This window comes from Dromiciops gliroides, chromosome 5, assembly GCF_019393635.1.
Source record: "Dromiciops gliroides isolate mDroGli1 chromosome 5, mDroGli1.pri, whole genome shotgun sequence".
Taxonomy (NCBI): domain Eukaryota; kingdom Metazoa; phylum Chordata; class Mammalia; order Microbiotheria; family Microbiotheriidae; genus Dromiciops; species Dromiciops gliroides.
Genome location: NC_057865.1, coordinates 255,802,824 through 255,817,445, shown reverse-complemented (window position 1 = coordinate 255,817,445; position 14,622 = coordinate 255,802,824). Strand labels below are relative to the sequence as shown.

Sequence of the window (14,622 nt, the reverse complement as noted above, 5' to 3'; positions counted from 1 at the left end):
TAGTTGCTATGTCTAAATCCGGTGCTACCATGGACATCTATCTGTCTGCTGTGGTTGAAGGTCTCATGGTGACCTGTCATCTGATCACCACCATCCCATCAGTGCTATGTTGACACTATTTGTTCTATTACTTCTTGACATTTACATCAAGAGACACAGTATTTGTTAATGAATCAGGATCTGTTCTTTATATCAGGAAGAGAGAATGCCTTATGAGTTAATACTAGTTTACTAGGAAAAGTTAGAGAGTGATTTAGACAAAAACCTACCCAATTAGAGAGTAGGAAAAATAGCTTGGCATCCTTGGTCTTAGGCAGGGGTTCTTAACCATTTTGTCGTGTCATGGACCCCTTCTCAGAATATTATTAAATACACAGGATTACAAAGGAAACCAATCCTATTGAAACACAGTGATCAAAATATTAAACAAAACAACATCACATGCCTGTGGTCTCAGGGATCTCTGTCAAAAAATTTTAAGATACTTGCCACTTCATCTTGACTTGGTTTTCACCAAAATGATGGTAAGAAACAAATTTTATAAGTTACTAAGTTTCTAAAAAATGGGGAAAAAAAACCCCTTTACTGTATACTGTTGGAAAATGCAACAAACTGTTTTGGTCCAATCCATAATATAACAGGGCTCTCCTTTCCACAACAATCACAGTAAAAGACAATCAATTACTAAATATGCCAACATACAAGAAAGTCCCCCTTACCCTCTACACATACATGGTAGGTAAGTATAGCATTTTCATCAAATTAGTGCCATTCTGGGGGGGGGGATAATTGGGAATATTTTTAGAAGTGTTCACATAGGGTAAGAGAGTAAGAAAAGGAATGTATGAGAAGTAGCTCTTGTTTGTTGCCTTGGACTCCAAGTGCCACCAAACTTATAATTTATCTTTTGTATCCAATAAGGAAGCTAGCTGGCTTTAGTACCTTATTTGCATCATTGTTTGAGGGCCATACTGATCAAAAAGCCATTCAAGTAGGAGACTTAATTAAAAACATGCAACCCTAACATTAAAAATGTAATTACTGCATACAATTTGGCATTTAATTGGGCACAGTCTGAAGCATATAATAATTTCATTAAACAGGAGGTTTTCCAGAATAATGTTCTGTAATAAATACATCCTACATACAACATGCTAATTTCCCCCCAAATTGAATATTTTACTGTTTTACACAATGAATACTGAATATGTTCATCAGTGCTTTGCTGCTTTTGACTAATGGAAGCATTTCTCTCTCCTAACTAGTCCCATTCTGTTTTGTACATAATGTTTCAGTTAGCATTTTCCTGATCTTCTCTCTTGGGAATTCTAAGCATATTTATTCACAATAGTAAACCCATAAAGAATGATTTTAGATGAACAGAGTATACATATATATATATATATATATATATATATATATATATATATATATATATATATATATACATACTTTATGGAAAATTCAGAGCATGCTGCTTATTCAATTTCCTTTATGATTGAGTAGTTATACGAGTTTTTTGTCAACATACAGCACTTTGCGAATTGTCAGGCACTATAGAAATGCTATCTCTGATTATTGATTGAAAGAGAGGCAATAGGAATGTCAATAAATGCCACCTTTGGACTATTTCAACAACTTTGTGCCATACTATTTTAACACCATTGACAGCAGCTTCTAAAAGTGTCAGTGGCATAAGAGGTAACAAAAGTGTTTTAGTACTATATGTTTCAAATTTATATAATATCAAATAAGTGTTCTCAATAGAACAGTTTAATTCAACTGACTCCAAGCATATTACTAGCTAGGTTTGTCTCTTTCCTGCAAGCATACCCAATTATTGCAGGGCTTCTCAAACATTTGTGACATCAACCCCTTTGGCAGTATGGTAAGGTCTGTGGATGTTTTTAAATGTGAAATAAAACACAGAAAATTGCTAAGTAAAACTTCACATTGAAATACAGATATCAAAATTTTTTGTAATAAAAAAATTCACAGACCCTCACCTCAGATTTATGGTTGTCAAAGGAACATGGATTTCGAGTTGGAAAGAACCACAAAGGTCATTAACTGCAATCCCCTCTTTTTGGCATTGAGGGCCCCAAATCCTACAGATTATAAATGACAGAACTAAGATTTGAATCAAGTCCTGTGCCTCCACATTCATGATTATTTCCATTGTGCCACACTCATTTGTCTGTAGAGTGGAATACTACTGAACTTACCTTCAAGTGGATCAAAATCTCTTTTCATGTTATATGCTAACTTCAGTCTAACACTTTTTTTTTTTTTTTAGTGAGACAATTGGGGTCAAGTGACTTGCCCAGGGTCACACAGCTAGTAAGTGTTAAGTGTCTGAGGCCGGATTTGAACCCAGGTACTCCTGACTCCAGGGCCGGTGCTCTATCCACTGCGCCACCTAGCTGCCCCAGTCTAACACTCTTAAAGAATGATAACAACTATACACAACTAGGACCCATTACTACTTGTTATTCTCATATTCTATTCGTGTCAGTGTAAGAGTAGTTGGTTTCTTAGGTAAATGTTCCTAAGAAAATAAAAAGAGTTCTACTCTTCAGAGTAGGAGACTGCAGTTGATAACCCTTTTATTTACTGTTTCTTTAGATGTCATCTTTTCAGTCTACTCTACCTGAAGTGCACTATCACCTTAGAAGAGGAGCCGTGAAAACTACACGGACAATTGAGCCCTAAGGGAAAATACTGACAAGTCAAGGTTTATTAAGCTGAAAACGTGATTCTTTGGCCATGCATTGTTTGGTTAGTTCACTACAATTGTAAGAAAAAGCTTAAGTCATTTTAAAACAAGCATCCTTTACACCAGATGTTTTACGAAATGGAACCACTCATTTTTACATTGTTCCATCTGTTTTACTGTAATATACTAGACATTTATGTATTACTGTGTATGTATTTCTTTTAAAATGTGTAAGTTTTATGTAAAAATTGATATAAATATGATTTTATATAAAAAAAATCTATGGTTCATGGAGTCTGAGTGCAAGCACTTGACAATTATCCTGTTTGTATCTTATCATTCCATTTTTACAGTTTTTTTGGATTGTAACAGTCAGATGAATATGTTTATTGGAGTTAGCTTCCACTTGTTCCTCCTTCAAATCTGTCGATACTTAAAGCTGGACACCTGCCTCTGATCCCATCCAAACTGAATGATTTCACCTGGAAATGAAGCCAAAATGGATCTTCAAAGGCAACCTGAAATGCCCAGTACCCGTAGAAAAAGCACTGTGATGGCTCACTATCCTTTTCAACACAAAACCAAGCAAACTGTTTACAAAAGCAACGACTAAAAAACCAAGTTTATAAGGAACATTATCTTTTCTTGTTACCTGTGGACCAAGAAAGAACTTTTCTTTCCTAATAACCACATTTCTAAGGTCTTCAGTCGCCAGCCAGCATTAGACAGTGATCTCTAAGCACTGCAAGGAGTCTGAGGCTCAAATTTCCTACTTAAAAACAAACAAGTAACGCAGAAATTCTACCCCCCCCAACACACACACCTTTTTTTGTCTTTGGAACAGGGCATTCGCCAGACCCATGACTATTGTTATAAGCTTTTAGCCAAGATGGCCTTGTTGAGACTTCCCTGAAGTCCATTTTTATCAGAGGAAATAACTGAAAGACAGAATAAATAACATATATAGTGTATAAAAATATAGAAGAGCAACTCTTCCCTGTGGCTTTATTTGGTGGTGTGACTGTTGTTTATTCTTTGTTTACATGGGAAATTTCAGAGTACAATCTATTTAATAATGCCATTTACCTAAATGCTAATTTTCTGCTGCTTGACCTTATTAAGCTCAAGACCTGTCTTTTAGTTATTTCTTTTCCCAGTTTAATTTGCAATGTTTGCACGTACATAACATTTGTTGTCTTCTGTTTGACAGATTTCAGTAGAAAGATAACGGTGAGAGAATTTCCCCCCAATTGTCAATAAAAAAAAAAAAATACTTCCACTGCTGTGTTTAATCTTTGTTTTGTAGCTAGTCACACAAAGAGTGTAGTTTGGGAAGATGTAACCAACACACAACATTGGTGACTCAGTGAAGAGCAAACCAGCCACCATATTCCAATGTGATGATTGTCTTACCCGATTCTGCCACAAGAGGGAAGACTAAACTCGCATATCGGTGGGGATGAGCTGTTAGAAGGATTTGCAAATGTTTGTTTATAAACCTGTAGAAGACATCCCAGGTCTGTAGATAGGGAAGGGAATGTGAGTGATAATTATGACAAAACAAACCAGGAATCGAGTGGTATGCCTTACAGGCAGTTAGATTAAGGTACCTCCTATCTATAAGGAGATAGGTAAACAGGCAATTTTATTTATTATGAATACTCCTAGGCCTGGAGGGGCTATTCAGAAGAAATGCTATTAAACACACCTTCAAAGAGTTAAGAGTGCCTTTTAAAAGACAGATTCCTAAATTCTATACCATCTTTTATTACTGGAGTTCAAAGGTCCCTTCATTCACCCTTGGAATCAATTCTATGAACTCTTCCCACTGGGTATTATTATTTATTTATTTATTTATTTTTGCTGGGCAATGAGGGTTAAGTGACTTGCCCAGGGTCACACAGCTAGTGTCAAGTGTCTGAGGCCAGATTTGAACTCAGGTACTCCTAAATCCAGGGCGGGTGCTTTATCCACTGCACCACCTAGCCGCCCCAACCCACTGGGTATTATTAAGAGAGTATGTCTAAAGAAGGATTTAAATTCAATCTGTACTGGTCTAGAGAAAACGTCACTTTTTGGTGCCTTCTGAAAATAAGTAGTTTTAGAGTTTTTAATCATGGCTGCCAATTCATAACTTCTAGGCTTGGTTATATAGCAGCATCTCTTTCATGGAAGGCATTATAGTTTTGGTCTAGCTTTCCAATTAGGCAAGAGATACATTTAATTTTCTTAAGTAAAAGAACTGGATAGGAAAAAAATAAATTTCCATAAGAAAATTATCTGGTAAATAGAATACAAATTGCCTTAAATAGGAAGGAAACTAGATATTTTAATAGCATTCTTTGGCACTGCCCTTAAATAAACAGATGCAAAGTCACTAGTCATATTGCACAAGGAGAAATAAGGACTGGATCTGCACTTTCATGGTCTAGGGCAGAGGTGTCAAACACAAGGCCCATTCAGCCTGTGACATTCCCAAGTGCCCACCTAATCAGATTAAGATGTAATTAAGTATGAATTAACGAAATAAAAATACCCTAAAACGTAATGTTAATTTGTGACTAAGTCAGTGTGTGGCCTGCAGGGGTCTCTACGTATGGGTGAGTGGCCCCCAGTTTTTATCTGCTTGACTCCACTACTCTAGAAAACTCTCAAATGAAGAGACTCCCCTCCCTTTTCTGCTACAGGATGGGGAGGTCATGAACTGGACTAAAACTTAGGTTTTCTTGGTTTTCAGGACAGCTCTCAATCCACTATGCTGCTACCTAAAATAATGGAAATCAGGATTGTTCTAGGATTCTGCTTTCAAAACTTTTTTTTTTCTTTCAAACAATGATTCCTATGATTAAAACACAGGCTGAAAAGGCGGATAAATACGAATGAAGAAGTGCCTAAATGGTCAATGCTGCTTTCTATAGACTAAAATGTCCCTGTAGGTATAGTTATCCCCTCCACATCATGACTTTCCCCATTACAGTTTAGATCTATCACAGGTGGGCATAAGAAATTAAATGGGAATTTTGGGGGGAGTTTTGCAGAAGCCGCAGTCAACATGCAAAGACCAGCAGATAACACGGAAAAAATTTGGAAACTTAGAAATGTACAAAATATATGTAGAGTATTGTATAATAATATATATTTATCCTTTAATTCTGTAAACATACCATAAAAGACAAAGTTCAGATTTCTGCTCTGGTAGGAAGGGATGGCCAAAAACATTTACGCAGATTTTCCATATGACAAGGGTATCCCTAACCCCAGCAATGTGGAAGGGATGGCTATATATATTTCAATGGACTTGGGGGTCTGACTGATGGGGACACTTCCTTCAACAGTAATGAACAATGCAAAGCTTCTCAATCTTGCTCTTATAAAATAGATCTTCACCCTCCCCCAAGTACGATATAACATTTTTCAATCCCTCTGATTTGAGTCATCACTAGAATCTGCAGCCAAAGGGCCCCTCCATCTTTAAGTACTAAATGAAACTTTGCCAATGTACCTTTATATTATCATTGGTCTGCTCATCCTCTCTGTCTTGCTGTGACTATTCACCAGATGGAAGCTGGGTGCTTGCATGGAGAAATTGAATCTCCAATAGAATTCTCCATTTTAATCAATGTAACTACATTAAGGAAAAAAAAAAAGGACACAAGATAACTTTTTTCCCCCAGACATAAAGACATTATTGACTTTAAAGACATTATTGACTTTTAAATCTGTTGGGACTTACAGCTGAAATAATTACATGAAATGGCCAAAAAAAAAAAAAGCTTCTTCCTTTAAAATTCCAAGGTAAGCTAATATAATTTCCTATACATTGAATCAATTGAAAAACTGGCAAACCACATTATTCCTCTTTGCATCTGTTAATGGAGAAAATTTAAACTAAGTGCTTCTTACATAGTAACTCTGCATTTTCCCTACAATCTGAAAGCTTAAAGTCCATATTTTTCCCTTTGCGCGGTACACACTAATTTTAAGAGATATAAAAGACAAGTAAATAAGCTGACATATTTATTCAAATAGCCAATTCTAAAGCATTAGGAGTCTAAATCCCTGCTATGTTGTTTTTTTTTTTAATAAAACTACAGCATTGTACATAGGTCATAATTCATTCTCCTGAGCCAGAGGTACTGAAAGGTCCTGAAGTACCTTGTGAATCCTCCACAATGTAATTATACACAATACAGTTTACTACACACACTTTATGGGGAGTAACTATATTTCAGGGCTTACTAGTTTGTTCAAAATTGGGTTTATCAGAAATTTCAGTTCATTGGAAAACTCCATTATCTTATCCGTTCTAGGTCAGTGTGAATGAACTTACTGATGAAGTCTCACTTGGTCCATTTTACTTTTAGCATAATTGGAAGCACCATGGTACAGGGCATTGCTTCATGAGGCCAAAGATTTGGGTTCAAGTCACATTTCTGACACTCTTCTCTGTGGGACGTTGGGCAAGTCACCTATCTTCTGTGGACTCAGTTGCCTCATCAATAAAATGAGTAAAGGGACGAGGTCTCTGAGGTCTCATCCAGCTTTAAATCTCCTTATAATATCCTTTAAGCAATAATCTAATTCCATGCCATCTTGATTGTCCTACTCTTTCTACGGTTAATTTGTCACATAAAATAAGTCCTCCACTTCTATTCCTGTGCCAAACTCCCAACAATTCCAGCTTCTTAGGGATGGGGGTGGTTAAATTTGAAGATAAGGCAGAAAGAAGGGTTAAAGTTACATTTGGCTTCAGTTTCTTCATCTAAAATTAGAGAAGGGGGAGGTGGGAGGATGGCAAGATGATCTCTGATGTCCCTTTCAGTTCTGACAGCTATTTCATTAGGCTCGTACTAGAAGTTAGTATAATTATTTAAAACAAAGCCACAAATGCATTAAAAAAACATGAAAAGACAAAAAAAATACTAAGACCTAAGAAATAACCAGTAGCCAAAGGCTACTATCAATTAAGGATCTTCCAGTCAACTACATCATTAACCTCTATTTCCCAAATACTTTGCTTAGTGACTACAGAGATCCTCCAATTCTCCACCTATTTCTGTGTTCCAAAGTGACTTTTCTTCTCCACTGTTATGCGAATTTTTGCAGAGGAAAAAAGGTCATGAAGTCTGTTTCAGTATTTCTTCTATATGGCTAAAGACACGAGGATCCTCAATTGTGGGAGTTATCTGGAAAGAAAATCAGAGTTAGAAATGCCTTTGACTCCATTCCCACATCTCCCACCCCCACATTTACTATTTTGTTGTTCAGCGTCTGACTCTTTGTGACCCTGTATGAGGTTTATTATTATTATTTTTTTGTGTGGGGGCAATGAAGGTTAAGTGACTTGCCCAGGGTCACCAAGCTAGTGTCAAGTGTCTGAGACCAAATTGGAACTCAGGTCCTTCTGAATCCAGGGCTGGTGCTTTATCCACTGTACCCCCTAGCTACCCACAATATTTTTTTAAAAAAACAACTCTAGTCTAGATCAAGATGCTAATTGTCTCATCACCCCTAGAAGGAAAAAAAATCCATTTGAAAATTTCTTAATATAGATTTTCATCATCAACTTAAATCAATTGTACTAGAATAATAAAGTCTCATGGTAAAGTCATAGTTAGAAAGAGTAGAGTCAAAATCACATATTTATAAAGAAACTTCTGTTTGTAGTTCTGTCACAGAAGTAGTAAAGCACTGGGTGGTCCAAATAATCAACTTGACAGCAAGAAGTCCTGGGTTCAAATTTTGCCTTTGATCCTTCGACCTCAATTTCCTCACCTATAAAATGAGGTCTTTCAGGTCTCTTCCAGTTTTAAATTTATGATCCTTTGCTTCTGCTCTTGATACTTAGTGGTTATATGATCCCAGACAATTCATTCAACCTCTCTGGGACTCAGTTTGCTCATCTGTAAAATTAGGTGTCTGGACTAGATGGTCTTCAAAATCATCTGCAGCTCTAAATAAGTGAACTGATTAAAAAAAAAAAAAAGGACCTCAAAAAACAGTACCAAAAAGTCTTTTCCCTTCATTGCAGTCATTAATTAAAGCTGCCACCTGGCCCAGTGCTTCACGATTTCTTCCAAAACTTTCTCCTCTACCATGTATGGCCAGGGGAGGAATTTCAAATCATGAGCACTGAGCAATTTTAAGGGATCTTTAATCACACACAGAGTCAAGGAAGGCTGGCAGGTTCTCACCTTTCCTCAGTACACAAAGTGCTAACGGACGTGACCTTGAATGACAATCTGTTTGATTTTAATTATCTTGCATTTCCTTGAAAGGAAAATATTTTCCTATAATCATAGGTATAATCAGAAGACACACACATGCCCTTACTTAGGTTTACAGATGTCTATCAAGGCAATCACTGCTGACATTTGGATATGACTACATGGCAAGTTCTTTGTTATATTGTTCGAACCTCATTACAACTTCGATGAGGTAGATACTCTAAGTGCTGTTGTTCCCAATTTTGTTGATGGACCATTTCAGTCATATCTGACTCTTCACAACCCCATTTGGGGTTTTCTTGGTAAAAATACTGCAGTGATTTGCCATGTGACCAATGAAGAAACTGAGGCAAAGAGGATCAAGTGACTTGCCCAGGGTCATACAGCTAGCAAGCATCAGAAACAGGTCTTGAACCCAAGTCTTCTCTACTCCAAGTCCATTATTCTATCCATGATGCTTTACTGCCCCAGTGATAGAACTATAAATAGGAGCGGCACCATAAATTTGCAATTTAAAAAAAAAAATTCCCATTTCTGTTAAGCCTAGTAGTTATAACATACATATCTCATTTTCTTTTTTTCTTTTTCTTTTTCTTTTCTTTTTCTTTTTGCTGAGCAATGAGGGTTAAGTGACTTGCCCAGGGTCACACAGCTAGTAAGTGTCAAGTGTCTGAGGCCAAATTTGAACTCAGGTCCTCCTGAATGCAGGGCTGGTGCTTTATCCACTGCGCCACCTAGCTGCCCCCTTATTTTCAAATTCATTACCATCACATTCCATTTATTTCTTAGTCTTTTACACCCCAGATGCTGCTCAGCTAAAAGCCCGAGGAATAAAAAGACCAGGGGCTACTGGCCCTTGCATTAGGCTGGATCCAGAGACACTAATAAATATCTCTGAGGGGTGCGGAGAATGACGTAGACGCTATATCTCACCAGTGCAAATGAAATCAAAGGGAAGATGAAACTGGAATTCAGTGTTACAAATTCTCAGCCGACTACCTTATAAGGCTTTCCATTGACAAGCGCAGACAGAGCTGACCGGGGTATCTTGCCAGAGCGGGTCTTGGGTAGCTGCTTAACAAACACTGCATGTCGGAAAGCTGCCACTGGGCCGATGGTGTGTCTCACGTGCTTTACGATTTCTTCCAAAACTTTCTCCTCTGTAGCATTTACTTCTGGGGGAGAGATTTCCAGCTGTGAGCATGGGACACTTGGAAGGCATCTTTAATCACACAAGGCACCAACACAGAGTCAAGGAAGGACGGCAGGTTCTCACCTTTCCTTAGTACGCAAAGCGCTAATGGGACATGGCCTTTTAAAGGATCCTCCTTGCCAACGACAGCACAGTCAGCTACCGTACCATGGGAAAGGACCGACTAGAAGAGGGAAAGATATCAATTTCAGGGCAGTAATTTGAGTCACTATATCAAGGGGGTAAAAAAAAAAGAAGAAGAAACACGCTAGGGAAGCCAAAAATTAGCCTGTAGCCACCTCTCTGAAAATGACTTACTAATCCCTAACATCATTACCCACCAAGGCATCTGTTCAGGCACCACCAGGTAGCCACTGAGTGCTGACAATAATTAAGACAAATCACTTAGCTTATTTCCAAGTAAGGGGATTATTTTCCTCATTACAGCCACTTAATAATGAAGCCAGGGAAAATGTACAATAGGTGCCAAATATAAACAAACAGTTCCCAATTAGCAAAAGACTCTTGAGAGCAGGTTCCAACAGCGCAACATGCCCTCGACATGAGGCACAATGAGACATTGCTGAGGTGGCCTTGGGAATGGAGTGCCTCTGGGAGAAAGGTGTCCAAAAAGCCAGACTTTACACACAGGATGATCAGGGCCACCAGTGAGAAGTAGGAAGAAACCATGAGAAAGCTTTGATTCCAGAGGATCCCTGGAAAAACTGTCTAACCATCTTTTTCTTCCTTTTTTTTGCGTGTGTGAGGGGGCACTGAGGGTTAAGTGACTTGCCCAGGGTCACACAGCTAGTAAGTGTCAAGTGTCTGAGGCCAGATTTGAACTCAGGTCCTCCTGAATCCAGGGCCAGTGCTTTCTCCACTGCACCACCTAGCTGCCCCCTGTCTACCCATCTTCTAATGGAGAGGTGATAGAGTAGTGGTACATAGTTTTGGGCATGGACAACATGGGAATTTGTTTTACTTGACTGTGCATATTTGTTACAAACTTTTATTTTAAATTGGGGGGTGACGGTGGAAAAGAAGTAAAACAAATGCTTAATTGGAAAAAAATTAAATCATAAAAAATAAATAATAAGAATGGATAAACTAGACTATGGAGCCCTGTATTTAGATTCAGAAATTTTGATGTTGTTGAGTCATTTTTCAGTCATTTGCAACTCTTTGTGACCCCACTTGCCAAGGATGCTGGAGTGGTTTGCCATTTCCTTTTACAGATGAGGAGCCAAGGCAAACAAGATTAAGTGACTTGCCCAGTATCACACAAAAAGCATCTGAGGCCAGTTTTGAACTCAAGAATATGAGTCTTCCTGACTCCAAGGCCAATATTCAATCCACTGTGCCACCCAGCTGCCTTAGATTTAGAAGACCCACATTCAATCCTCACTTGGGCAAATAACTTCCGTATTCTGATGTATCTCAATTTCCTCATCTGTGAAAAGAGTAGAGTGGACCAGATAAATTCTAAGGTTCCACCTAGTTATATATCCCATAATTAAAAAAAAATAAACTATTAAGAGTTTAATGGGGGTGGGGGCAGCTAGGTGATGCAGTGGATAAAGAACTGGCCCTAGATTCAGGAGGACCTGAGTTCAAATCTGACCTCAGACACTTGACACTTACTAGCTGTGTGACCGTGGGCAAGTCATTTAACCTTCATTGCTCTACCCCCCCCCAAAAAATACTGGATAGAATCTTAAAAAATTACCTCACTCTCTCATATATCAACTAAGCAAAAAAAAGAATCTTACAGAACTGTCTCACAGATTTTAGAAAATTAAAAGAAAAAAGAAAAACAGTAGCTACATAGAGTTGACTTGGCAGGATTCTTCCATCACAGCAGATCTGGGTGTTGCTAGGATGTAAATTTCACCTCCTCCATGAAGTACTCATTAACTAAACCCAAATCCAACCATCTATCCATCAACAATCCTTTAGTTATTAAGTGCTCACTTTGTGCCAGGCACTGTGCTAGACATACAAAGAAAAATCAAAGACAGCCCTTGGCCTGAAAGACCATACAGTCTCATGGAGGAGACAACGTAAAGAAATCAGAACATAGTAGATAAACATGAAGTACACTGAGTCACTAAATCATTCTCTTCTCTCAGATCCTATAACACTCAGAGTCAATATCATCTTATGCACTCCATCACTGAGGGTTATAGTATTTTATTAAGTCTTTTCCCCCAGCTAGATTTAAAACAATATGGAACAAGGGAAAGAATATCAGATTTGGAGTGCAACATTCAAGTCCCACCTTATAACCTTTGACCTTGGACAAGTTACAAACAAGGAATGCCTCAAATTCCTCATCCGTCAAATGAGAAAATCAGACTAGATGATCTTTAATTTCCAGTCTGGCTCTAAATCAATACGAGCCAATCCTGGATACAAGGATGGTGACTTTTGCTTTTACTTTCTGGGGCATCCCCACGGTGCCAGGCACATAGTAGTTGTTTCTCGTATTGCAAATATATATATATATATATATATATATATATGTATGTATGTATGTATGTATATGTATATGTATATGTGTACATATATATATATATATATATATATATTTTTTTTTTGCGTGAGGCAATGAGGGTTAAGTGACTTGCCCAGGGTCACACAGCTAGTAAGTGTTAAGTGTCTGAGGCCGGATTTGAACTTAGGTACTCCTGAATCCAGGGCTGGTGCTCTATCAACTGTGCCACCTAGCTGCCCCCTGAAAATATTGTTGATTTTCTGAGTTAAAGATGCACAATTGTTTCCATCATGAGACAGTATCTAACAAAGATGCTTCTGTTGAAGACATGCTGAGCCAAATTCTCCAAATGCCAATGCTGTCATCTGACCAAAAAAAAAAAAATCCCAAAGAATTGATCTTGTTTTAGACTCTTTTCCAAGCCATAGGTGCTTCCAGATGGCAGGAATTCAACTGCCAGATAGTGAAGACCCAGAATTTGCAGTCACAGTAGGGAATATTTACCTGCCAAATGGAACAGGCTACACTACACATGCTCTAGGGACCAGCTGCATCCTTTTCCTTTTGCCTTCAATTTCTTAAACTAGGTGCAAAAGGTTTCTTTCCATTGGTAATTAATTGTGCTGTGTCAACCTCAGCAATAATGCTGAACTTTACCTGTTGAAACCATCCTTGGGGAAATAAGCCAGTGAAATGAACCATAGTTGTAGGGAAGATAGCTACAAAGTTCCCAAACATCTTATTTATTCAGTTTTTCAAAATTGAACTATAAGCCGGATGTTTTCTCAACTAATCAGTGTGACTCTTTTTTTTAAAAACTAACTAAATCTGCTTTCTTATGTCCTGTAGACATAGATGATATTGACTGAAAATTTCCACTTGCTATGGTTTTTACAGAATCACTGAATTTGAGTTAGAATACATCCAAACAGTCACTTAGTCCAAGCCATACAAAAAGGGAATTACCACTAAAATATACCCAACTAGTAGTCACCTAGTCTCTGCTTGACATTTTCCAATAAGGGCACCCCATGCACTCCTGAGGTGCTTCTTTCTTCTGGATAGGTTTTTCTGGCATCAGGACTAAGTTGGGGGGTATCTAGGTGCCCCAGTGGATAAAGCACTGACCCTGAATTCAGGAGGACCTAAGTTCAAATCCAGCCTCAGACACCTGATACTAGCTGTATGACCCTGTGCAAGTCACTTAACCCTCATTGCCCTACCCCCAAGGAAAAAAAAAAAGACTAAGTTGGCCCCTTTGCCATTTCTCTCCACTGTTCTTGATTTCAGTTCTTTGGGGCTAAAATGTAACAAGTCTAATCCCTCTTCTTCATAACTGTTTTAAATATTTTTAGACAACTAGCACTTTCTCCCAGAGTCTTCTCTTCTCCAAGTCAAACACCACCAATTACTTCAACATCTCCTCATATGCCAACACTTTGAACATAACACTTTTAGAAGAAATCGTTTCTTAGGTGAAAAATTTAGTGAGAAATGTAATGTATTATGAGCCAAACAAATGGGGAGACAAGCATCTTTTTTTTAAAATCCTGATGTGTTGTTTCAAAACAGACGAAATGATGCTTTCTAAATCTCCATGACATTAAAGGAGGATGAACAATCTTATAGACATAAGAGATTCTGAGGAGATAAAGGCAAATCGAAGCCAAGGTCAACAGTTTGGCAAGTAGAAATTTTTGTCACAGGAGGGAAAAGAAGAGGAAAGTCAGAATGCTTTGAATAGATCACCCGGGGCTTTCCCAACAGTATAGATCTGGGCTTCCTGAGGAAACAGCAATGTCAAGCTAGTTGCTTTGGACTTTAGGGCATTAAGTGCCAGCTGGCTTGAAAACTGGAAGGAATGTATTGTGGTGGTGAGTAGCTGACTCCTGATGAGGAGTACAGAAATGGGTGTGTGTATTCATGGCCAATCAGAAGACCTAATATCTTCCTGTCACATGTACTTTGAATGGGATGGAAAGTTGGTTGAAAC

General features: G+C 38.1%; 2 protein-coding genes across 36 annotated transcripts in view; one reads left to right on the top strand and one right to left on the bottom strand.

The window, feature by feature from the left end:
- The window catches only part of PPFIA2 (PTPRF interacting protein alpha 2), a 677,893-nt gene extending 673,885 nt beyond the window's left edge, over positions 1-4,008 (top strand). For 27 of the 35 annotated variants that reach the window (XM_043966215.1, XM_043966207.1, XM_043966226.1 and 24 more), the window contains one exon: positions 2,626-4,007. Coding sequence is in view for 13 of the 35 variants with exons in the window: in XM_043966226.1 (XP_043822161.1) it covers positions 2,626-2,654 (29 nt within the window). In the remaining 22 variants the exon portion in view is untranslated. Of the gene's footprint in view, positions 1-2,625 lie in introns of all 35 variants that reach the window. The other 8 variants (XM_043966213.1, XM_043966209.1, XM_043966212.1 and 5 more) reach the window with 2 other exon arrangements.
- Positions 4,009-5,830: 1,822 nt separating this feature from the next.
- ACSS3 (acyl-CoA synthetase short chain family member 3) overlaps positions 5,831-14,622 on the bottom strand; it is a 244,414-nt gene continuing 235,622 nt past the window's right edge. The window contains exons 14-16 of the mRNA XM_043969220.1: positions 10,220-10,319; positions 9,943-10,118; positions 5,831-7,902 (exon numbers count right to left, since the gene is read on the bottom strand). Coding sequence (XP_043825155.1) covers positions 7,834-7,902; positions 9,943-10,118; positions 10,220-10,319 — 345 coding nt within the window. The 3' untranslated portion in view covers positions 5,831-7,833. The remainder of the gene's footprint in view (positions 7,903-9,942; positions 10,119-10,219; positions 10,320-14,622) is intronic.